At 40.1% G+C, this 26959-nt stretch overlaps 1 protein-coding gene across 1 annotated transcript in view; it reads left to right on the top strand.

Annotated features, from left to right (window-relative positions):
• The first annotated feature begins 286 nt into the window (after window positions 1-286).
• Window positions 287-26959, top strand: part of mamdc2a (MAM domain containing 2a) — a 46497-nt gene continuing 19824 nt past the window's right edge. The window contains exons 1-6 of the mRNA XM_062417070.1: window positions 287-365; window positions 543-668; window positions 13567-13817; window positions 17102-17186; window positions 17288-17425; window positions 22122-22378. Coding sequence (XP_062273054.1) covers window positions 335-365; window positions 543-668; window positions 13567-13817; window positions 17102-17186; window positions 17288-17425; window positions 22122-22378 — 888 coding nt within the window. The 5' untranslated portion in view covers window positions 287-334. The remainder of the gene's footprint in view (window positions 366-542; window positions 669-13566; window positions 13818-17101; window positions 17187-17287; window positions 17426-22121; window positions 22379-26959) is intronic.

The raw sequence follows: 26959 nt of genomic DNA, 5'->3' as shown, positions 1-26959 counted from the left end.
CTGCTCAATCATTTCTTTCAAAATAAGGTTAAGATATGATTTCTTTTTTTCTTTTTTCTTTTTTACAGTCTGGGTCCGGCCCTGGCTCTGTAACATGTCAGAGCGCAGCAGCAGAAGGAGGAGGCGGAGAATCGCTGCGAACTGGACCTGCTGCGTGTCCCTCCCGCCACTGGGACCTCCATTCATCCACCCGGATAAACACTCCATCTCTCCTGCTGTTACAACATGTGAGAGACAACCAGTTAGCGTCTTTACGAGCTGGTGGCGCTTGTTGTTATTTGGGGGATTTAACGGGAGACTATCACTAAACTTCAGTGGGATCTGCAGCGCGGATATGATGAACAGCGTTTTTCTCACTCTGCAGGGTAAATCCAAATCATTCACTTTGAGCACGATTGCATTTCTGCAGTTCACTATGTATGTACTGCAATTAATTCGTTTTTAACTTTGTTCTGTGTATTTAGTTTCATCCTCAAACATAAAGTTGATTGAAGGCACTGATAAGTTGGACATCAACTGTGCAGTGTGTTCTCTCCTTGCAGCGCTACTACTGTGCGGATTCCTGAACGCGCAGCAACAGCTGTTGCCTGGGTCCTGCAACTTTGAGCTTGGCACCTGTGGCTACACATCAGACCCGGGATATGGCAGCTGGAGAATGAATGAAGAAGGTACAGTGTCATTACATGTTATCATTGACTGAAATCAACATGCTTGGAATACTGCTGTAGCCTACTGCATCAATATAGGGGAGAACGGGGTTGGTAGTAACACTTGTTACTTTCCTTTGAATTCCTCATAAACCGTATGTGTAATGAAAGCCTAAAGTGTCAGTTAGGAATAGAGTGATCTTACTCTCCTTCAGATGATTCTGGGCCGTCAAATATGTCTTGTGCACTTGTGAAAATCGTCCCCATCATGGGGTTGGTAGTCTCACACTATGGGGTTGGTTGTCCCTGTGTTATTTTAATGGAGAAAAATCTGAAATGTAGACAGTCTTAAAAAATTATTTAAAATGTTAAGTTTCATTGAAATACAACAACCTAACACATCTCCTGCACCAAGAGAACATAAACAGGAAAAATAATTTCTATAAGTGCATTTTTTGTCCTCATATGACAATATTGTGCATTTTCACCTCCCTGACTGCTCTGAGCATCATATCTGGAGGTTTCTCGCCCTTTATTGTCTTCATGACAAAGTTCCTGGTCATTTTGCTCTCTTAAAAGAAGGAAAAAGAACTTGATTTATCACACCATATATGTATACCAACATGTGACAACCAACCCCAAAGAGAATGTGACAAACATCCCCAACTGGGATTTTTGGCTACCAGCAAAGCTAACAACCACATGTTTTGGCGTAGCTAAGGAAAAAACCTTCCTTTCACTCTCTCTTCATACCTTTTAATGGTAATGATTATTTTTATTATAAACTCATTGTGTAAAAGACTAGAAGAGAAACACTGAATTAGTTGGATATTTACATTTTCACATGAAAATCACTAAACTTCCTCTCACCTCAATTTCAATTAGTTTACTCTAGAAAATGATCTCTGAGGTAACATCTCACCTAAATTCTGAAACTTTCAGTAACAAAACTTGTTAACAGCGCCCCCCTAGGGACAGAGATCGGATGAATGTGACAACCAACCCGTTTGACAGCCAACCCTGTTCTCCCATACCCCAAATCAACCTGTTTGGAAATATATTCATATATAATATAATGTTAATGTTGTTACATCTGCTTACCAAGTTTTACCAAAAAATGCTTAGAGTATTTAGGCAGTGCTATTAACTGAAAAGAAAATTGAAAAAATATTTGTATTTGCAATCAAATATATTTACCACCATGTGATGGAGAACACCCACTCATTATATGTCATGTTTAGAATTGAACATTGTAAAGGTCTTTAAATGTAACCTACCATATTTAAAGTTGTTTGGGTTAAATCTCCAGGAGGTCGTTATGGTAAAATGCCGGTCAGTGGTTTCACTGTGCAAAAAAAAGAAAAGAAAAAAAAAGGACAGTAGATTAAAAATGGCTGACTTCATGGACTTCGGGTACGTTTTTCTAGGGGGTGCTAATAATATAATAATGAGTAATTCTCCCATACTCAAGCTCAAGACCCATTACTGATATCAAGATAGGCCACTTCTGATGCATGTGCAAAGAAGCACCTGTAGCACCTAAAAAATGCTCAAAGTAATTAGGGGGCCCTATGGAGCCAATCTGCCATTCTCATTCCCAATTGTGATACCACTTCATATACTTTGGGGGCGCTGTGGTGCTCGCTGGCCAAACCCAAGCCCAATCGCTACGGAAGTTTGGACTGTTTTCTAGTTCATCACATACATTATTTTGCACAGTGAAACTCAAACATCCAACTGTAGGAAGAAAAACTGATTGCATGTGATCTCTCAATACAAAGCTTTATGTATCTGTGACCTCTCATCCATTGGTGGATAAACCTACTTGGTATACAGGCTTGGCTGGTGAAAGAGCTCTTCCCCTTCTCAGTGTGTAAATCATGTTAGGCCTAACGTGTAACTATTATGTACCATATTTCATAGGATTAAAGGAAAGACTAGACCTTAACTTCTGCATGACTGACCCATTATATGCTGGAAGACATTTTTCAGACTAATTAATAGAAGGAGACGTTGAGTTTTGTGGTTAGGGAGTTGCTGAGTGTGTGTGAGTCATTTCAAATGTGAGCAGGGTTTTTTCCTGCAATAAAACAACTAGTAGAGGATTTCCTGTCTGTAGACACAGTTTAAGTTTGACTTAATGTCCACTTACTGGCGTTTTAAGTTGCATCTCTGCTAATGAAGACCACAAGATACAATTGAAAGCTTCAAAAAATGTTTCTGTGTGATAGTGATTGGACTGTGAAATTATGCATTTCAGTGACCTTTGTTTAAAGTTATTGAGGAGAGCTTTTTTTTTTTAACCTTCAGTGATTGTTTCAATTAAGAAATTAGGTATCTTATCACATTCCCTTCCGCAATGGCACATCCTGGATTTGTGAAAGTAAGCTGAATCTCACATTTTTGGACTATATGTGGAAATAAGTGTATTCAGTATTGTGTATGCTGCAGGCTTCAGTTGAAACTCAAATGTTGCAATTCTCCACAACACAGCCAGGGTGTGTTACATTTCAAACTGTTTGAGACAGAGGCATTTACACAATTATCAAGCATATTAGGAAAGAGGGAGAAAACTATTTTAGTTACTGGTTTCTCATTACGTAGTAAAAAAAACAGACTACATTTCCAGACAATTAAAAAAGAAAAAAAGAAGGAATTCTGCACCAAACAGGATGGACAAGAGAAGGATTTGGGCCACAACCACCAGCCAGATAGCTTGATTTGTCTGCTTATTTTTGGACTCAAGTGATCAGACTTATCTGAGTAAAATGCATCTGCTACTATTTGAATATCAGGTGTTTATAAGTGACAGAAATATATTTTATAAGCTTCTCCTCAGTAAGTGCAGTTGTGAGATTTGCATTTGAGCAGTGTCTAATGTGATCTGTCAAGGAAACGTAAACTCTCACATAATGTTTATACTAACTGAGTTCAGTAGAATGGCAATGGTGTTGTGGTTGTCACAGTCACGATGTCATTGGATCAGTGTGTGTGTGTGTGTGTGTGTGTGTGTGTGTGTGTGTGTACACTTGAGTTCTAGACTGTAGGATAGAAGATATTTTTAAGAGGTGAGGGCATTTTGTTCGGCCCTCACTTTAGAACAGGCCTTCAAAGTAGTGTTTTTCTAGCATGGTTTTAGGGTTAAAGTTAGAATTAGATTCAGGACCAGTTTAGGGTTAAGGTTGGAGTTAAGCATTTATTTGTGTTTGTTAAGGTTGGATTAAATGACTTGGGATAGTCAACAAGTCAAGTCTATTTTAATATACTGTTCTATCCATCCATCCATCCATCCATCCATCCACCCATCCACCCATCCATCCATCCATCCATCCAATAATTTTCCACTGAATCATGGTGGGACTGAGTTGTGGTGGCAGTAAGGGAACCTAGACATCCGTCTCCCTGTCAATGCCTTCCAGCTCCTCCTAGGGGACCCCAAGGTGTTCCCAGGACAGGAGAGATATGTAATTCCTCCTGCATGTTCTGGATCTGCCACAGAATTTCCCACCTCCAGCGTGAGTTGTCCAGGAGGCATCCTAATCAGGCACTCAAACCATCTCAGCTGGCTCAAGGAACAGCAGCTCTACTCCAAGCCCCTGTTAGATGTGCAAGGTCCCCACACTTTGTATAAGTCTGACCCCAGACACTCTCTGGAGGAAACTCTCTGCTTGTATCCACAATATCATTCTTTCAGTCACTAAATAAAGCTTGTGACCACAGGTGAGGGTTGGAATGTAAACTTCATGGTACTCAAGATACTTGAACTCTTCCACTTGGGGCCTCCCTGTTCCACTGCTCAATGACCAGGACAGAATCCATGTTGTTACTCCTGAATCACAACCAGCCCAGGGCATCCTATTCAGCACCCTGCCATAAGCTTTTCCCGGTAGGCTCAGTTGTATGATCCACTGATAGTTTGAGAACACACTCCGCTCCCCTTTTTTGAAAATGGGACAGACTACGAGGTCTGCCAGTCCATATGCCCTGTATCCAACCTCCATGTGATACTCAAGACGTGTGTCAATCATGATGCCCAACAATGTCCACAGCCTTTAGCAGACCTCTTCCAGGGATATGAGTGAGGCTTCCCTTGAATCATCCAATTCTGCATCCTCCATAGAGGGAATTTCAGTCAGGTTAAAGAGACCCTCGAAGTGTTTAGTCCATCACCTGACAATATCCCCAGTCAAGGTCTGCAGTTCTCCAGCCCTGCCCATTACAGCCTAGGCTGAGATCCGCCTCCCCTGTCTAAGTTGCCTGACGGTTTGTCAGAACTTCATTTAGGTCAACCAAAAGTCCTTCTCCATGGTCTCCATGAGCTCCCTACACACCCGTGTGTTGCTTCAGCAACCCTTTTGGCCCTTCAGTACCCATCTGTCTCTTCAGGAGACCCCCGAGTCAGCCAGACCTCAGATTCCATGTCCCCAACCTCTCCTGAGGTAGGATTTTTCCGAAGCCTCACAGATAGCAGCTTCTCTCATACCCCTTTTCCACCGAGCTGGAGCCAGAGCTTGTTGGGAGCTAGAGCCTGACTAAGCACCTGCTCTTTGCTTTTCCACCGCCAAAGCTCCAGCCCCGAGCCTCAGAACGGGAGCCAGAGCGAGCACCAAGTCTTTGCTGGTCTAAAGCAAGACCCGATTACGTCAGCGGGCTGGGGGCGTGGTTATGTGAGCAGGACTCAAGAATGAGATAAAGTCATATTTAGGCAGAAATAACCTTTCAGTAACTGTATTTGGCCTTTAATCAATTTTTGGCAGGTGAAAACTGTTCGTTATTTTATAGGCGTATGTAACCCTCCCATAAATCATGTCTTTTATAGTCTTGTCTCCAAATAGTAGGCATAAACAATAATATTAGATATAAAACACATCCCAACATGGGAATCAAATACTACGTAGGGCCCAGATCAGATAAAAAACAACGCAGAGTCACGAGGATCATTGCAAAAGTGATAATTTCTTTACTGAACACACACCCATAAATCACATTCATTATAGTCTAATTTATAATTGCGGACGTACAGTTGTATGTAAATGCATATTATGACCGTTTTAGCGCTACCGCTCAACGGACTGCTGTGCGTGCTCCCGCGGCCAGAAATCAGATTCTGGCAGACGATCACTTTTTGGCGCGACACCGTTCCTGTATTTCTATGTAGGCTTGCAAACACATGAACAGCACTTGCATCGCGGCCGCAATTTCCTCCATCTTCGTCGTCTTCTCCTCCTTCTTTGTTGTCTTTTGTTTTCTTCTTCTCCTTCTTTGCTTTCTTCTTCTTCTTCTTCTTCTTCTTCTTCTTCTTCTTCTTCTTCTTCTTCTTCTTAGTTTCCGGCGGGCTAGATGCCTTGCGGCATGTTGCTGCCTTTCACTGGTGAATCATGGAAGTGCTTCAAAGGTGCACGCTGGTTACGTTATACAGTGACGTAATCGCGTGGCTCCTTGCCGGTGGAAAAACAACAGGTTCGTAAGAGTTGCTCGGGTTAACACCAACTGAGCACTCGCTGTAGCACCAGCTCCCAGCAAGCTCTAGCTCCAGCTCAGTGGAAAAGGGGTATCAGAGGTCCCTAGTCCACCCTCACTACTCGTTTGGGTCTCCCAGGCCATCCTGGCAGCCTCCTCCCCTTCTTGATCCAGACCCAACAACTGGTGGTGATCAACTACAATGTTACAATTCATTTAGCAGACTCTTTTATTCAAAGCAACATACATCTGAGAGTGGATAAAACACAAGCTAGGATCTAGTCAAGAAAGAACAATAAAGTTAGTGCCATAAAGTTAAGTTTGTCTGAGTCTGATAGGATGTAGGTGCCAACAGGCATTGCACAGAGGCAATGCATAGAGTACATAGAATGCATAGGTACTACGTATAGCGGGAAACCTGACTATATCTAGTTCTGGCTCTGGCTCCTCCCCTATCAGGGAAGTAATATTCCCTGTCCCTAGAAATAGTTTATAATGCCAAGGATCATCATGTTCAGGTCACCGCCCCTGCCTGGTGGCCGTTTGGCAATGCACCCAACCCCAGTTTTATATCCTTGCAGGTGGTGGACCCACAACGTGGTGACTCCATGTTATTTCCAAGGGCTGTGCCCAACCAGGGCCCATGGGTCAAATTACCTCCAAGGGCTGGCTCCAGGAGGCTGGCCTCACTCTTCCAGGGGAGGTTCCCACAAACCTGAAATGCCACTTCATCGAGCCCTATGAATCATTCATGGTCTGGATCCTCACCTGTGACCAATTTGCCTTGGGAGACCCTACCAGAGGCTTTTGCCCTCAACAGCACAGCTCCCAGGGTCACAGGGACACTCAAACACATCTATCATGATAAGGTGATGATTCTCAGAGGGGAATTTAGTTCTCACTCTCTAACTACGTTAAAATTAATTAAGACTTTTTGCAGTATTTATGTGACCGCTGCTAAGCTCCTGTCACCCAACATTTTTTCAGAGATATTTTGAATGTTAAATAATATTAAACAGTAGTCCATCATAATAGCAACTCCTCTCCTCTCTTAACATAGGCTTTTAATGTGAAACATATGCATGTGCAAACTGAGCAAGTTTCACTGACAGTCACTAACAGAAATTGAAGAGGCAGAAAAGTAGAGGTGAGAGTTACTGTTGTACTGTTGTAGTGCTGTGTGGAAATACAGTCATTATTTACCATGTCAGCCATTGCAGTACAGTAAATTACACCCCTTCTTCATGACCATCTAGTGACATTTTATTTGCTGTAATTATTTAAGATTAACATATTATTTGAGAATTTACAGTATTTATTTAGCTAATCAAAGCATTCATTGCAACAATAGTGCATCTACATTTAACAGTAAAATATTTGAGTTTGGCATCTAATGAAAGAATCTCTTGTCAGTAAGGTGAAGTGTGGGAGCAGTGAGACTCTTTAAATGGGTCAGACACACTGGAATGCCAAACCAAAATATTGCCTGGATAGCTATGTTACCACAGGTGGAGCTGCCAGGCAGGAAGATGAAGCACAGCAGCACTCAGGGAGTGGAGGGAGCTTTGCCTGAATATTCAGGTGGGCTTTGTAATAGTTTTTAAATGTTAAATGTGCGTTTAGACACAAAAAGTCATATGAGACAAAACTGTAAACACAAGTTGAAAACAGAGAGAGAAAGTACATTTGTTGTTGAGCATTTACTGTGGTTATCAAATGTACACTATAGGGACAAAAGTATTGGGACACACCCATTGCCGTAGGTGTGACAGGTCTGATGGTGAATGAAACCTAGCACCTAGCCATGCAGTATGCATTTACAAACATTAGTGAAAGAATAGATAGTTCTGAAGAGCTCAAGGAATTCCAGTGTGGTACTGGCATAGGATGCCACATTTGTAATAAGTTTGTGAAATGTCTTTCCTGTTAGATATTCCATGGTAAACTGTAAGTGGTATTACTGAAAATTGGAACAATTAGGAATAACAGCAACCTAGCCACAAAGTGGCAGACCACGTAAGGTCACAGAGTGGTATCAACGAGTACTGAGGCACATAGTGTGTAAAAGTCTCCAACGCTCATTGACTCAATAACTGCACAGTTCCAATATTCCTCTAGCATTAACATCTGTACAAAAACTGTGGTAGTATCTTCATGGGATGGGTTTCCATGGTAGAGCAGCTGCATACAAGTCTATCATCACCAAGCACAGGTGTCCCATTACTTTTGTCCATACAGTGTTCCTTCTATTAACAGCTCTATACTTCAGACTTTCTTACATGTTTAAGTGTAGTTTGTTTTAAGGTCTGACATTCCTGTCCCAAAAGCAGGTAGCAGAGGGAGCTAGCCATGTACCAGTTGTAGGAAAGTGACATTCAGTCATTTGCAAGGGAAGAATGTTACATTTGAACATTTAGGAAATGTCAAATCATGTATGTGTAATACAGTCAACCCTATTTTGTTATTATCAGCCTTTTCATCAAAATATTACAGCTTAATTATCATAATAGAATGCCCTTTTTTTCATAATAACTTTCATAAACTTGTGAATTGATCTCATAGTAATATGACTTTTTCTTGGCTGGAAGAGAGCTGGCACACACAGTATACCTTACTAATTATCATACCACCATGAAATTCTTCTTCTAAAGTTAAGACTTTATTCTGGATATGCTACCATATTTCTAATTAAATTACAACTACATTATTTGAATATCATGACTTATCCTCACAAAATTAAAAAATGTACTCATCATAGAGAGATTTCTGTTGTAAGAAATACCTTATCTTGTAGTTTATGACTTTTTGGTAAAGTTACAACTTTGTCTTTTAAAACTTGAAATGAAACATCATCTCTAAACTCTCTAGTGCATCACCATATTCTACATGTCAAGCCAAGACATTCTCTCTTTTGTCTTGTTTTCCACTCCTTGCACTGCTGTGTGCATCAAGCCACAGAGCGTCCCAAAGCAGTTCCCTCTGTTTATGATCATCTGTCAGCACAGTTTATACTCCCCCTGTTAAGATAAGAGGCGGTACTGGACATTATGTGTGCCATCTCTCTTCTTGCCAAGCCTTGAGCTACGAGGGTGTATTCGCTGTAGCTAGTATGCTGCACACTCCCTGTGTCACAGAAAACAGAGTTCTACTCCAAACAGAGGCTCCAGTAGAAACACAGCATGGTGTTCACTAAACCACTAAGCAGACTGAGATGGAATAAGTTCTATCCTGCAGCCTGCAGCCCGACCTTGGAGATGATGGTAGATTACAACCACTGTTGCAATAAATAGGCTCATAAAAAAGAAGACGGAACCACGGTTATGTTTTCTGTTTGGTTGCTATGGCAATGTGGGCCAGAGTTGACGAGGCCGCACCAAAAAAAGAACACAGGCAGTGTTTGTGGTTAAAATGAGGATGAATGTCCTAGGTTATTATGTTCACTAAACAGAGACATCAGAGACAAAGACTGTGCTGTGCTAAAATAAGATAAACACTCGGGGATAGATGGAGTGAGGTGGAGAGCTGTCAGGGCCTCACACTGCTGTCCCACAGACCACCATGACGAGTACTTCTTATCACACTGTCTGAACTGTTTAGAACTTCTCCGGCCAATTTCTGAATATGTTGACAAGTCAAGGTGAAAAGTTCTGCTCCAGTCTGAGGAATATTCTATAAACACCCCTCTCCTCTCCTCTCCTCTCCTCTCCTCTCCTCTCCTCTCCTCTCCTCTCCTCTCCTCTCCTCTCCTCTCCTCCACTCACCTCATCTCACCTCATCTCACTCTCATTAAAAACTCTGTCGTAGCTCTTCCAGTAGCAGGACATAACTGAAGCAATGGGTTTTTTGTAAGCATATACAGTGTTGCTGCTGAGTTCATAACAACACTGACATTGGAATACAGAGGAATAATAGCAGTTGGCAGCAGTTCAGGGAGAATAGCAGACCCAAAAGGGATGAGCTGTATCACTGGCCATTGTTTACTACTGTTTGTGTGGGGGTACACATGTTTGGGTTAAGGTCTTGAATGCAACACACTCTGGGCATGTCCTGCACATAAGACACACTGGACATGTCATACAGACAGGAAGTCAGTCAGGTACATTAGCCTGGTGTTTCCTCCGCAGGCTGCCCCAAGGAGGAAGCCCAGCAGCAGAGGGGAAGGCAACAAATTTGCCCAAATATCAAAAGTAATGTTAGTTTCAGGCCAAAGCCGATATTTAATTGTAAAGTCTTTATTGGCCAATACTGATAATGTGCCAATATTATTGTGCAACCTTTTACTCCATAGCCATTGGTTTCCATTAATATATGGACTATTGAGGCTTGATTCAGTTGTGTAACAGACAGGGTTGGGAGGGTGACTTTGGAAATGTAATAGATTACAGATTACTAGTTACTCTATTTAAAATGTAATAGGTAATGTAACTATTTCAATGACTTAATCAAAGTAATGTAACTTATTACATTTAATGACTTTTCAAATTTTCTAACCAATGTTATCAGCTGTTAGGGTAAGTGTTCCCATTAAGCACCAAAATATAAGTTCAGCTGTTTTTCATGCATACTGACATGATTTATAAGAGAGATCTTTTCTTATAAAGCAACATTTATCTCTCATTTGAAAATGTATTCATTAGTTTGTGTAGATTTTGGAATATAAAATAAAGATTTTATGACAAAAGTCTGTTTGTCTATTGTGACACCATTTAAGCCCATGTGTGCTCCAAATAAGCCCACGTAATAATTTATTTACAAAAAAATAAAAAAAATACTGATTTCAAAGAATTCAAAACGGCAATATATGTATTCAGTAACATGTTAAATGTTAAATATTAAATAATGAGGAAAAAACCCTCCTGAGTAAAATCTTAAAGGTCTGACTTCAGATGTAACCTCCTTTGTAATCATCAACATTTTCATCAGTAACTGTAACAGATTACACTTACATTTATTTTGTAATTAATTTATGTAAAGCCGTTACATGGAACTAGTTACTTCCCTACACTGCTAACATCACAGTAACTTAAGTCAGCGTACATTGTTAATGCAGTTAAAGTACATATTGATTTGAAAGGTGAGGAGGGCAGCTTTGGCTCCAGAGGTAGAGCAGGTCGTCCACTAGATAAAAAAAAGTTTTACATGCAATCCATTTATACTTTCAAGTGTCTACACATACATTCAGATTTCAACGACACAGGAGCATGAATGCAGAATGGTCAGCTGCGATGTAAAGAACAAGTGATTTGTAGTATATCGGCTTATCTCTTCTCTCTACGAAAGAAAGGCATCTCGGTCTGTAAGTCTGTTTGTGTGTCCTTCATGTATCTCAACAACCGCTCATCTGATCAACTTCACATATGTTAGAGAACTTTGTTCAATTTGGACACCCGACACAGTCAATATAATTAAACTTTGAATAAACAAGGGATCAGCAAGCTACTCCACTCTGCAGCAGTGGGGGCCTCTGGGCTCTGTAACTACAGATGGAGTTGTACAATCCTACCAGGAGAGAGACAAGGGGAGGACATGTGACGTTGTTTGATAGTGTTAAAAGTTAGATTTTGTTGTCAGTTTTGCAACTCAATTTTAAAAAGTCAAGAGAAAAAGAGAGAAAGAGGGAGAGCGTGGCGGAGAGAGGAGAGGGAGCGTTGGATTAGCTTTCTCTGAAACAGATAGCTTGTGAATGATAGAAATGACTGATATTCTCCTTTTAGTATCAGCTCAGCTCAAGAAAAGTTAATCACATGGCGTGTTCTAAAAAAAGAACGATTAAAATAAAATATGATATAATAAAAAAATTTTGTCCACCATGTTTGATCCACTTTATTTTAGAATGCACATTTTTTTCAAAAGCTGTCTGTTCTATATTTTATTTTTAAATGAAATTAGAAAAGAAGTACTATTACAGTACTTAACATCTGTGTATAATATAATGTTAGTTTTCCTTCATATTAATATAGTTAATATATTCATTGATACCTCACATCTACAGTATTAAATGTCTATGCATTGAAGCAGTAGTACTGGAGGCTAAGCAATTGGCCTGGGCATTGCACTAGTACATACTAATACACGGGAATGAAAATGGCTGACTGCCAGTGTATGTTTCATCCAGTCACACCAGCTGAGGATCGGTGAGTACATGTTGGGCTGTCTGTGTCTGACTGTTCTCTGTGCTCCTGCATGCCTTGTCAGTTGAGCAAATCACTGCTCTAAGACTTCTCCTGCCAGTAAGATTCTCTATGATGTTCATTTGACCAAATAAGGGATCACAGATACCACCACAAATCCCCCTGCCTCCCCTCCCCAACCTGATTTAGAACTCAGGGCACCAGCTCTCCATAAACACTGTTTATATCCACTTAATTGCATCTCTGTGCTCTTAGACTGTGGTGAATAGTTAAGAGGACTCTGTCCTTTATGTGGATTGCGAGGGACATAGGGGGAAGATAGAAACCTTATACCAGTGTGTCAGGAATCCAAATAAGCTTCAATTGACCAGCAAGTGATGCACATATCCATTTACTGAGATTAGAAACTTTTCTATTTCTTATTTCTGCATGTTCTCCTGTTACAATGACTGCAGTCTTTCTGCTTTCCTTGTTTTGTTGTTTTCAAAGTTTACACTGAAAGTTTTAGTTTTTGTATTTTAATGTATGTTGTTTTTGTGTGTGTGTGTTGGGTTCTCCATTGCAAAGCGTATAAGCCCCCTCTGCTCCTCCTTTTTTTTGTTGTACTTTGTGTGAGCTCCAGTGATACAATCGATTAGTATTTATATGACAGCAATCTGTATAGCAATGCAGAGGTTGTAAGCTCGAGACTATCACCTTCTCTTTCTGTCTGGGTCGATTTTTTATAATAAGAACAATTGTTTTACTAGGCCATGAAGCACAGATGCCCGTTACACATTATGACACATCAAAGTCTTGTTCACCAGTACAGTAACTGTCATTTTCTTTATACAAACAAAATGTACGTATAGGGCGGCTATGGCTCAGGAGGTAGAGCTGTCGTCCACCAGTTGGAAGATTGGTGGTTCTAGATGTGTCCTTGGTCAAGATACTTAACCCCAAAATTACTCCCGATGGCTGTACAAACAGTGTGTGAATGTGTGTGAATGTTAGTTTCCTGCTGATGAGCAAACTGTGTGGTAGCTCCTGTCATCAGTGTATGAATGTGTGTGAATGGGTGAATGTGACATGTAGTGTAAAAGAGCTTTGAGTGGTCATAATGACTAGACAAGTGCTATATAAGTACATTCCAATTACCATATATGTCTGTCTATAATGTATGTATAGAAATATGACCACTGTTAGTTATCTTAATATAATGTGAAAATAGAAAACATATGAAATTGCAAGATAATGGACCAGCAACTCTAAAAATGCATCAGCAACTCTCAGCATCCGTAATATTCCACATGTACATAATATGCCACATGTTCATTGTGTTGTTGTAGGGCATTTGATAACAGTGGACTCAGACTTCTTACATGACCAGGAGCAGGCAGTTCTTGTCAGTCCAGTTCTGGACCAGCACGAGTGGAGCTGTGTGAGGTTGGTGTACCAGATCACTGGACAAGCTTCCCTGCAGCTTCATATCCGACCAGACAGTGATAACTTTGACTACAGGCTCTGGACTGCCAACAAAGCCTCTGACAGCTGGCTCATTGCTAGCGTGGACCTACCCAACACGACGATCCCCTACCAGGTATGAACTTCTGACCCTGGTGGTCACATTAACAAACATGGAAAATCTATAGTAATCACCAAGAGATGCTGCTCACTTCTTCCAGAACAGAATTATGTGCATCAGATGTAGTTTTCCTTCAATCAGTCATAACCCTCCTTTCATCTCTCACTGTAGTTTTAGCAACATCTTAGGCTCAGAAAGTTAAACCATCTACTTCAACTTCCCTGCATTTCTTTGGACTTTTTTTTTGGGCAAAATATCAGAAATCAAATATGTGTCAGGAATCAAACATATTGTTGTTAATCCATCTCACAAAACTAGTTTACTAGGATGATTTAGTGCAGCATTAAATGAATTGAATTGAAGGTGTGATGGCAGTAGAGAGAGTTGTGTCTACCTATTTGGCTCCGGACTTCTGTGTCTGATGTTTTTTTCTTAAATTACATTCCAGAGAAACACGACAATTAAAACTTATCCTTATCACTTAGGTCATATTTGACTTTGGTAAAGTTGACAAATAATCTCACCTCAAGATGCATCGAGCAACTGTTGTTGAACTCTTGATCATATCACATGATCTCTAAGTATGTACTTTATGTATTTATATATCTTTTCATGTGTTTTGCTTTTCTGTAAAGCAGCTTGTGTGTACCTGTGGAATTACAAGTGCAATATTAATACAGTTTTGGTAGCTAATCTAAATTTAAAGAAAGCTAACCACCCTCCTTTAGCACAGAGTGGGTTTAAGGGTGAGGCTCATAAGTGCTATAAAAGAAGCCATGATGTCAGCTTTTCCCTAAATTTAACTTGGTTCCTTATTGTTTACCAAAGCACTTACCTCTACCAGAATAGTCTTTTCTTTTCTTTTATCTGTAAGGATCATTTCTTAAAATAAAAACACCTTAGAAAGAGCATGCCATAATTTAAAACTCTGTATTAAAGGCTTTAAAGCTGTCCCACATGCCATACTGCACTGTGAATGGAAAACAGAATTACACTGTGTTGGCACTGGTAGTAATGGCATTAAAAACATTGGCAGACATCACGTTTGTCAGGGATGGAGAGCAGCCTCAACCACAGCCCAGATCAGCAGCTGGGCTGCTCACCACTGCGTCGGGCTGGGAGTTGTTAGTTGACTTGGCGAGGCAGCTCAAGTTCCAAGGTCCATGTGTTGACAGCTTTGTTGAGGCCATCAAGCTCCTTGAGGCAGGTGATCCTAATAGAGCTCACAGTTCCCTGGAAAGACCATATGTAGGCTAATGAGCAAAAACTGTCTAAGTACCAGGAGCTGGTGGATCAGTGCCAGAGGAGAGGCTGGAAGGTGTACTGTGAGCACAATGAAGTGGGATTGGCTGCTCACTTTGTAAGGTCTACAGGCTACTCTGTATAACTGGGACAGCAAAAAGGAAAGCCATCAAGTCCACCATGGAGGCTGCAGAGAGGGCCTCCAGATGGCTTTGGATTAGGAGGAACGATCCGTTAGCTAATGCTGCTAGGACCCAAGCCAGGGTCTGATCAACCCTGACTGGGTCAACCGAGTGAGGGAGTATGACAGATGACCTATGGAACATCACTGATGATGTGTCCCAGTGCATCTGATGATATATCTGTGAATCAAAATTCATACACCTGAGAAAGAACATGCCATACTGCACTGTGAGTGTAAAACAGGACTACACCATGTTGGCACTGTAAATAATTAAGCATTCATACTATTTAAAGGCTGACCACACAGTTATCTAATTTATTACTTAAAATGAGCTGCAGACCAGTGTTAATATCTAATTAGTACACTGGCAAAATATGCCAGTACTCCACTACACTGGACATGAGGTGATGTGTTAATGTGATCATGAGCCTAACATAAAGTGGTGGGATGTGATGTAATAATATGTGATATGTGATGTATGCTGTGATGTGATGTGTGATGTGATTTGTATACATTGATGTATTATTGCTGTACATATATGTGTGCACCTTTTTTCTAACATATGTGCTAGTACACTACATGTTCGAATGCATGATGGGGCCTGACTGATGCCTCATAGTGATGTAACAATGCTGTGATGTGACCTGACATGAGATGATGTGGACCGTATGTGACTTGTGATGAAAAGTGATGTGCAGGAATTTGGTCACTCAAATAGATTTATGATTTTTAGTTCTGCACAACTCCAACATGAAATGATTCTTCCAGAAACATAACTCATATAAGAGTATGTATGATAATACAGGAGAGAGGTCAATTAGTTTATGATTGTAATTTATTTTAATTATAATTTTGTTATGGTATGAAGACTTTTATGGTTAAGTAACTGAGATGCAAGCACAAGAAAACACCAAGAAGTCCACTTTAGTTATATATACAAGTACTGCTACAAGTACTAAACAGTGCTACATTTTAATAATAAGACACAAGAGGGAAAGGGAAACTGGTACACATGGCTGTGGCCAGTTAATGATTGAATGGATGATGCGGTGGTCTAGTGTGTAGTTTGTATGAGAGATGTGATAAGCAGATGAGAATACTGTTGCATGAGAGCAGCAAGTCAAACAGTTTAGTTCTGAATTGTCAATTGAAGTTACAAATGAAGCACCAGGGTTTAAGCAAGTTGATGAAGGTTTTGTAGAAATACTTGTCCAATAGGGTGGCTGGTATGAATGTAGTTGGATGTGCTAGGGTGAGAGACTGGAGTCTGGATCTTGTATGACGAGTCGGTCAGCCAGTCCTGATTTGAAGATTTTGCATTGAATGAGAGCTCCTGGTTAGGCTCTCCTAGTCTTGATCCTTAACTCATGACTGTAGAGTTTGAGGTTTTACATCCTATTGTTCCTAATCACATCTTCAGACTTCAGGCAAAGAGTCAGCATTCACCTGGCATGGCAGAAAGAAAGAAGACAAAGACAAAAGTAAGAAAAAACAGCCAGCAATCTGGAGTCTCAGATAAGAGACTTTTAAAGTTTCAGTCTGCCTGCTCAGAAGAAGCATCCTGTCCATGAACAGGCAGGTCCAACTCCTGAATACAGTAACTCCATTAATCAAAGTATGATGATTCCTAATTTTGGTAGAATCTTTAGTGTTGTGAGAGTGAAACAAGCAGGATGGTCCTAAAGAAGATGTTAGTTTTATCAAGGATGATAGCTTTATGTCAGTGGTATTTTGATTTCTTGGCTTTAAGACTAATACAGTAACTGGAATAACTGGGGTGGTGGGGCTGGGGCTACAGATGTGACATGGTGACACAGTGTGGGTGATTGATTTCTATCACAGTTACTTTGGAATTCTCCTTTTTCTCCTGCAGATTTTGTTGGATGGTCGACCTGAACGTGGCTCAAGCAACGGCGTGGCCATCTTTGAAATTCACATTGTTCCTGGTTACTGCATAGGTCAGTGTTTATTATTTATAGAAAATATGTACGATTTAGAGATGAATCATGTTTAGTTAATGATAATAAACATAAAAAACGGTATTGTTTATGGTCGCCAGAGTGTAATTTTGAGGAGCATCATCTGTGTGGCTACAGCAACAGCTGGAACCCAAATGTCAACTGGTACGTTGGGGGGAGTCTGACTACAGAGACGGAGTCTAACCTGCCTGAAAACACCACCAACAGTAACCTGAGAGGTAAATGCAGACACAGCCTGTCTGAACTCATGTGTGCATGCAGGTTTTTATTTCAACAGATAGATCTATTAGACCGAGTGTGAGTTATAGTTGAAAATCAAATTGACATTTATATTTATGGTTTTGTAAATCAAAATCCTGATCACAGCTAACTTGCATGTCAATAACATCATACACACTCAAATACACAACATATCAACACTAAAAACCTCCACTGCATCCATAACTCCCAACAATGTAGGTAACTGAGTGTTGTTTAGATTGTAAGATATATACCAAACCAATAGATATGTATACTTATATCCAGGTGACAAATTAAAGGAAAAACCTGAATAAATGAGTGGAGAAACATAATGAACGCAGATGCTTCCACACAGGTGCACTGCATGATATACAAATGTTGAACAGTTGATTCTGATTTTGTATCAAGATGGCAAGAGGAAAAGAGACTTTGAAACAGGGTGTAACATGGAAGGAAAAACAGAAGAGCAACTCTTAGTCAGGTGACTGAGAATGTGAATGCAGGATGTGATCAGACTGTCAACAAGAACAGTCTGTCGGATATTATAATAGGGTTGCAATGCATAACCCTCATTACAATGATGAATGCACATTTGAGAGTCCAGTGGTGCAAAAACCACAGACACTGTTCTACAGAGATGTGAAAAAAGTGATATTGTCACATGAGTCATTCTTCACCGTATTCTTTACAAGAGGTGAGGGTTTGTGGCATCCACCAAAAGAACATTACAGGTCTGAATATTTGGCCCTTACATTGAGGGGATCAGGTGGCTCTGAACTGCTGTGGGGGGGATTTTGCTGGCACTTAATGCACAGTAGCAGAAGGAAACAGGTGTATTTCAGACCTGTGTTTCCTCTGTGTTTCTAAGACATTAAGTATTTAGTTGTGACCCTATTAAGCAGCAGCCAGGAACCTGCCAGTGATAAGCAAACAGGTGTAACATATCATCAAAGTACTCGTGAGAAAAGTCTTAAGAATAACAGTAGTGATAAAAATTCCATCATAAAAAGAAATATATTACATCCTGTTGCAACAACCAGATAAGTAACCAATTGATTTACACACTGAGAAAATGCATTTATGGACACATGTAAACTCATTCATGTGCAGAACCTCCATAGAAAATACAAATACATGTACATCAATAATATCGTCTGTATTCATAAAAAAAAGTCAAAAAGCCCCTTGGATACTCTGTAAGTGGTGTATCCAGTAGTAATAAGTTTCCTCTCACTTTCTCTTCCCCACACCCATATATCCATATCTTACAAACTCCTTAAATTTACTAAGTGTCTGGATACAGGAGATGTCTCATCCTTAACTCTGATGGTACTCTTATGCTCTTATGCTCAGACCCCAATTCTCAATTCCCTTTTTGCCCACACAGCAAAACCCACAAGGACATTTCAATAGGTAGACTAAATGTGTGATCCCAGATGTAATTCTACTCCTGACTTTAATTTTTCTGTCTGTGTGGGGATGTAAAAAAAATGGCTTCCTTTGATCATGGCATTACAATTGACATAGTTTGAAAAAGGAACATTTCCCAAGGGAAAGAGAGCTTAAAAAAGTGTCGGTCCAACACAGAGATCTGTCTTTACGAGTCTGTCCCTCAACTTACTCTATTGCTTAACAGTGAATATGGGAGGGTGAAGAAACTCTCAACCAGTAATGGGGTAACTAGACAGAACACGCCACTGTTTTCAGACAATGCTTTTAACCAAGTGAGAAACAGGTTAAAAGGTAGGAGTTAAGACAACCAACTATTGTGTAAGAGGTGGAGGATTAGGTGCTCAAAGACAGAGGGTGGTTTAAACAAACATGCATGTAAAATTCTATAGTAATTATTCTTTTCTTGGAAATGGACACAGAGGTGTTATAGGGGAAGGGTCACTGCCAATCAGTACAAAGTTGTGATCACCTTTATCCTTTGATGAAACATTTCTATCTTAATGGGAGTGGTCTCTTCCAGGATGGCAACACCTCCATCCACAGGACATGGATGGAGGTGTTGGTCACTGAATGGTTTGATGAGTGTGAAAATGATATGAATCATATGCTATGGCCTTAACAGTCACCACATCTCAACCCAACTGAACACCTATGGGAGATTTTGGACCAACGTGTTGTAGACAGCACTCTTCAAAGAATAGAATAGAATAGAATAAAGCTTTATTGTCTATCAAGGTGCTGTCTTCAGCTCACCAAACGCATGAGGCAACAAAGTAGACATACAACATAAAAGGTCCCATTCCACATTAAAAACAGTTCATATCTGTAGCTTGGATCTTATCAGTCACTCTGCTGTGTTTAGGATGCTGAAAGCACTTGGAATGAAGGATTTCTTAAAAGCATTTTTAGTAGCCAGAGGGACTCTATAGTGTCCTCTGGAGCTCAAAGGCTCAAACTGGCTATATAGAGGATAGAAACTGTCCTTTAAAATGCTCCTAGCTTTCCTCCTTCTCCTTTCAGTGAAAAGTGATGACAACGCCTTTTGAGGTTTGCCAACAATTTAGCTGGTCATTGACACAATCATGGACAGTTTGTTCTCAGATCTGTGTTGTAGGTGAGCGTACCAGGCAGGAAGGTGAAAAGTTGAAAAAGCTCTCAACAGTTGTTTTATACACCAGTTCTAAAAATCTGTTGTCTGACTCCAAGGCCGCTCAGTTCCTGTTGAGATGAAGTTGCTATGAGCATCTCTTGAAAATATACTTTCAGAGAGGTTCAGCTGGGAGTCCAGAACTCTGCCAAGACATTTAAAATGATCCACAGTTTCAACCTATTGGCCAGCCAGCTATTACAACACCATCATCAAAACACCAAATGAGGGAATATGTTCTAGAAGAGTCCATCCCTCTAGCAGAGTTCACACACTGTAGAATCAATAACAAGGAGCACCGAAGCTGTTCTGACATTTGTTGGCCCCCCCCCCCCACCTTACTACCACACTTTCTGTTGGTTTGTCCTTTCATTTGTTGTTCTGTACATACATAGAGTGCTAAAACAATCCATAAGGGAAAGTGTGGTGTTACAGCAGCCACGTTACATACTGTAAATGTGGAAACAAATAAGGTAGCTAATAAACAAAACACAATTTAAAAAAACTTAAATAATGAATAAATAAATACGACTAATAAAATATGAGTAGACTTTTGAACATACAATTTGCTCACTAATAAACCACACATCAACAATGCTGATGCAGTTTTTCCACAAAGAAAAGTCTCATATAAACTCTTCAAACCATCACTGTAGCATAATCCACTTCTCCTCTGTCAGTGTATTTGATCATTACGCTACAAACACATATTTTTGCCTAAATATACAGCTTCCGTTTGTCTCTGCTGTGGTTAGCTGCTTGCGTCTGTTGCTTGAACTGGTTATTATCGTTAGGTATGCTGTACATTTCTGAGGTCTGACTGCTGCAGCTGACTGTCCTGACAGCCACAGCATTCATTGTGGCTATTGAAAGTGAGAGCACTTTGGATCATAGCAGGCTGAGCACTAGAAGGATCAGAGGCATTGCTATTGTTTTGATGCTTGGCCACGTAGTAATGTTGATTTAGTAGGTCTTAAGGTTAGCAGTTTGACCAGTGTACACTTTGAAAAACCAGTGTCATGTAGCATGTATACTGCAGACTTGAATAGGTCGGCATGTTGATGCCATCTAAACTGCCATGTATATCTAATTGTCACAGCAAAGGAAGACAAGACTCACCGTTACTGCTGCCATTATTTTTGTTACTTTCACGTCGCTTAGTTAAAGCCATGCCTGCACAAGTCAGCAGCAGTCAGAAACCATGATAAGATGGACACATGCAACAGTATCCCTGTTTCTTTCGGAGTACTCCAGCTAGCATAATCAGGTTAGTCAAAACCAGGATTAGGGTTTATCCAGATTTCTAAAATCGGGATATGATGTTTACATGCGCAAACACAAAAACGGGATGCTTCAAAATGTAATTAATTGCTGACATGGTTATATTTGTTTCAAACCTTTACTGATTTTGTAAACATTTTTGTACTCAGGTTAATATTTATGCAAATGAAACATGACCAGGATCTCTGAAAATGTTTAATCTTCAGTTAAACACAGTTTCACAGTAATATTGTCATTGTGGATATACTGTATGGGTTTTGATGTTTTTGCTGAACTATTTGGTTTTAAAAACAATCTGTTTCTGTATGCCTTTAAAACTGAGGAATTAAACCTTCTTAACTTGAGCTTGAAAAGGTGAAATCCCATTGAAATTATAAATATCATTTACAAGAGAAACCTGACCATGACAGAAGGTGTGTGTATGACAAACATATCACCATTTGTCAGTGTTGATGTCTTAAAAAGACAGAAAAGAAAAAAAAAGTCCAGGACCCAGGGACATACAAAGTTTACATGGGCTGATGGTTTTGGAGACAGAATGTGTAATTGAGAATGTGACCAGCCAGTGAAAGAGCTGTGAAATAAAGATTTTCTCTGCTTTATTTCTGCTTTACATGCCACAACATAGTCAAAACCCACTGCAGCCTACTTGAAAGTCAAGGTGACACTTAACGTGTGTCTGAATGACTACACATTTTTTCATTGAATATCTTTTGACAACATGTAACCTACACACATGAATATGTATCAGCTTATAGCCACTTTCAGCTCATCTATATCTTTCACTGCTCCAGGCCACTACATGTATGTGGACTCTGTGTATGCCAAGCACTTCCAGGAAGTGGCCAAGCTGACCTCACCCATGACCACAGTGCCCATGGCCGGCTGCTTGTCCTTCTACTACCACCGGGACCAGGAGAGGGGAAACATTTTCTCTCTGTTCACTAGAGACCAGCTGGGCCACTATGAGGAGATCTGGAGACCAGAGGTGTATGCCACCACTGGCTGGACTATGATGGGCGTTGACATCAAGGCCCCACACCCATTGGAGGTGAGTGCTGGAGCTTCCATACACCATTATAGTGAGACACCCAGCTTGAAGGATAGGTTCAGGCTTTTTCAAGTCTGTCTTAATACAATACTGTCGTGCCATTATGTATGTGGAAATATCTTAATATGGAGAAGTGTTGTCAAAGGCTGTGACCCCCTAAAATGGCAAGCAAGATAAGAGGAATGCAATGAACAACTACTGGATAATTAAAAAATATGAAGCATCAGATCACTCCTGTCCAGAGTCTCTCCAAATCACAAAAAATAGAATAAATTTGCCAGTTGGTAGTCAGAGGTGGTGACAGTGAATAGATGGAACATTCATAACACACCCAACCTTAGGATCAACACACCTTGAAGACCAGTTTGATCACAAGCATTTCCAATCCTACAATAAATATAAGACAGACACTTTTTAATTGAAATAACAGCAGCCCTTGTTGTCTTAGTCTTATGTTTCCAGATCATTGCCCCTATTCTGTTTTCTAAAATTCAGAATTTTTAAGAACACATTGATCATTGATTTGGAACAGGCAGCTAGTGATTAGATACTTGATATTGTTGAATGCAAGGCAAGAAGTATAGCATGCAACTGCACACACTGTGCTACACACATCTGCCTCTACAGCTGTAAATAACAGCCTGAAAACAGTTCTGTCCCAAGTGCCTTAACCTGTACCAAACGTGGACATCTGCAACCAAATAAGTTTGAAAGAATGCAGCAATATCTTTGAGCTGCATATATACATAGCATCAAACATAACCAAATATTAACCTTGTATGAACATGTGTGAGTTATGCAGTGATGTAGTCTTCTGAAAAGTAAACAGAGATCTTTCTGTGCAAGGAAACGTGCATTTCTCATCATTTACACACACACACACACACACACACACACACACAGGTGTATTGAAAATTATTTAAATTAAATTATTTATAGAAGAGACTAAAAAAATAAGGGCAACAATGATATAATATTATTTATTTAATATAAAAATATAAAATGTAGGGTATAGGTAGCACAGGTTTATTCACTTCTGCTTTGGGCAGAGATGTTTGACAGTGGAATGTTGTTCTGTCTGTGTGTCTGTGTGGACTGAACATCCACAATAGGTGAATGGAAGTTCTCCAAGGGCTGACTTGACAGTCCCAAATAGAAAGTGTGATTGGTTAAGGATTCCAAATGGGAAAAGAAAGGCAGATGTTTGTCATCTCCAACATAGAGTTTTGGTACTTGTAGGCCACATGCACGAGCAAAAGCACTGACCTCTTGTCACAGCATCCTCTGCACCCAGAGTCACAATGTTGTTGGTCCCACCCAACATGATGCCACGACTGACCAAAACGAGTAATGAATCCGCCAACACTGGGAATTCAACTTGTCTAGGTTTGGCATTAAATGATTTGTATAAGCTAGAGTGGTAAAGCTGTAGTGATTGATTGATATACTTTTATTAATTATTATAACATATACAGAATGTGCATAGAAAACTGAAACTAATCAGGCTATCACAATAAAATCACACCACTTCTTTCTATCGTGGTCCTGAAATCTAGGTCAGCAGGCAGGCAGGAAGATGGAGTGACATTTATATGCTTTTTGTTCCCTTTTAAAAGAAATGATAGGTGTGCGAACAATTTGGACTCTCAGTATTTCCATCTGGGGAATTGTGTGTTAATGAGGTTCCAGCTGTGATGACTGGAGTTTATGATACTGAATGCCAGTGCTTTCTAAATGAGTGAAAACAGGGGAATGGTGTTTATAGTTTTATAGTTTTGAGGAATGGGTCTGTCCTTTGGAAGATTGCATCATGGTTTGGGATGTTTAGTTAATAGGTGCAGTTAGTGTAGAAGCGATCAAGAAAGACTGTAAATTAATCGTCAACTATTTTAATAAGTAATTCATCGTTTTCGTCTTTTTTTAAGAAGAAAATGTCAACATTATCCGATTCCATTTTCATAAATGTGGATATTTTCTGGATTCTTTAGTCCTCTGTGACAGTAAACTGAATATTATCTTGTTGGTTATTGTACTCAGGACAAAAGAAGACATTTGAGGACAGCAGCTTGAGCTTTGGGAAAGTGATTGAGTGATTGACATGTTTCACCATTTTCTGACATTTTCTAATTGATTAAAGCTACCCTTACCTTTGTTACATTTTTACACTTTTTTTTGTTAGGTTAAAATGCTATTAATAAGGTAATGGTACTCTAAAATCTTAGAGAGATCCACCAGGCACAGAAACTAATCATTATTCCATTCTCATAATATTCAGTGAAAACTCCGACCAATCATAACATTTGGTCCGAATGATATGATTGGCCGAGCGACCTGTCTGTTTTCCCCTTCTGCATTACGTAATCGTGCGCGCACCCCTACCCAGAAGAGAGTCTGGTGTGGATCCACTGCTTTATAATACATCCCTGATACACGGAGATAGCCGTAAACAGCCAGTAGCGACTGACAATGACAGATAAAAGCGGGCCACGGCTTCCACCTCCACCCGCTCCCACGGGGAAAAAGAAAAGTATATTAGAAAAAACCACCACAAAGAAAGAGCTTGATGCAAAAAGAGCTAAAACAAGAATCAACATCGGCTCTGCTTTCGAGCGATGGAGGAGTCTGATGAAGCTTCATCCAGAGCTAAAAAGGGATGAAATGGTCGCAGAGTTTCTGCTTGAAAGGTATTTTTATTTTGCATAATCTAACATACAACATCTGTAGCAGCTCTTCTGCACTTTATACTGTATACTGGTTGAAGTGGCAATATGGACAGGAGACTCTCATTAAAGAGTCAGGGACTGGAGGTTTTCATTTATTGAACATTTAATTATAATTCTTCATCAGCAAATGTTACAGGTGATGGTATAGATGATGTGAGGATATGTTGTTGCTATTTATGGCACTAATAACAGAAAACCGTAATAAACATTATAGAACTGCGCTAGCATAATGCTAACGAGTGCTATAACTACCGTTATCCTACAAATGCCGTGAGATTTACATAAATCAATAAACAGGTTATAGTCAAACAAACAATCAGTGAAACATCAATTGACATAATCATTTAAGGACGCACATTAGGGAAAATAAAGTTAGCCGGCTTCATAGTGTGTCACACAATAACCGGGCAGGGAGGAAACCATGGCAACAACAAACTTAAGTTCCGCCTTCAGTCTTTCTAACAACATCATATGTTATAACGTTGCGATTGACTGTATTTGTTGTAACATTACAGTTACCGGATCACGTTTAGCATATTGCTAACGGACCTAAGTTAGCTCTAGATAATTACTTAGTGTTGGGTAACCTGTGCATAAATAATGCCAGATCTCTCGTGATTGGCGCCTTTTCCATGTTTGGTAAAATGTACAGTTTATCAGAATTTAACTTTCCGCTGTAACAACCCGTCCACTATCGTTACTATGTGTGTGTGCATTAGGGTTGCCAACTTTCTCACCTCCAAATGAGGGACACTTTGTTCTGGGTGCGGGAAGGTACCAGTGCAGACCCCAGAGCGCACGCGGGCACCCAGCAGGTGGCCTACAGTAATTCCAAAGTGTCATTAGCCATACCATAAACCTACTGATTTCACAGTTTAGTAACACAAAACCCATATTGTACTTGTTTAGATGTGTCAAGTCAAAGTCAAGTCAAACTTTATTTATAAAGCACATTTAAAAACAACCTCAGTTGAACCAAAGTGCTGTACAGTTGTTAAAATACAATATAATCACACACAAATATAATAATAAATAAAACAGTAAAGGAATAATAAGAGTTCAATTTTTTTTAAAAGAGTAAAAGTAAAGATAAAAATACAATAAAATAAAATAAGAGCCAAGGATTCTCGCCTAGCTGTGGCTGAACGCCAAGGAGAAAAGATGGGTTTTCAGCAGTGTTTTAAAGTGCTCAACAGACTGTGCAGCTCTAACCTGGATAGGTAGGCTGTTCCACAGCTTTGGGGCCGCCACTGAGAAGGCTTCTGTCCCCACGGGTACAAAGTCTGGACCGAGGTACTGCCAGGAGCAGCTGGTTTGCCGACCTAAGTGCTGGACGTACTGTGAGGCTGTACAAGCTCTGATAAATAAGGTGGTGCCAGACCATTTAAACACTTAAAAACAATTAATAAAACCTTGAACTGGATCCTAAAATGAACAGGCAACCAGTGCAATGATGCAAGGACGGGACTGATATGATCACGCCGTTTCTTTCCAGTCAGCAGGCGGGCGGCTGCATTCTAGACAACCTGTAACCGACGCAGTGCTGACTGGTCGAGACCAACAAGTAAAGAGTTACAGTAGTCTAGGCGTGATGTAACAAAGGTGTGAATAACTTTCTCAAGTTCCTTTCTGGGGAGATAACCCTTTACTTTAGCTACTAGTCTTAGCTGGAAGAAGCTTGTTTTAACAATAGAGCTTATCTGTTTATCAAACCTAAAGTCACTGTCCAAGATAACACCAAGGTTCCTTGCAAAAGGGTGACAGTGAGACTTCATTGTGCCAATGGCGCTGTCATAACCATCTAGGAGACTTTGTTGGCCGAATAAAATAATCTCTGTTTTATTTTTGTTCATGGAGA

Source organism: Scomber scombrus, chromosome 4 (genome assembly GCF_963691925.1).
Source record: "Scomber scombrus chromosome 4, fScoSco1.1, whole genome shotgun sequence".
NCBI lineage: Eukaryota > Metazoa > Chordata > Actinopteri > Scombriformes > Scombridae > Scomber > Scomber scombrus.
The sequence above is the reverse complement of the archived record's forward strand: the minus strand, read 5'-3'. Positions and strand labels throughout refer to the sequence as shown.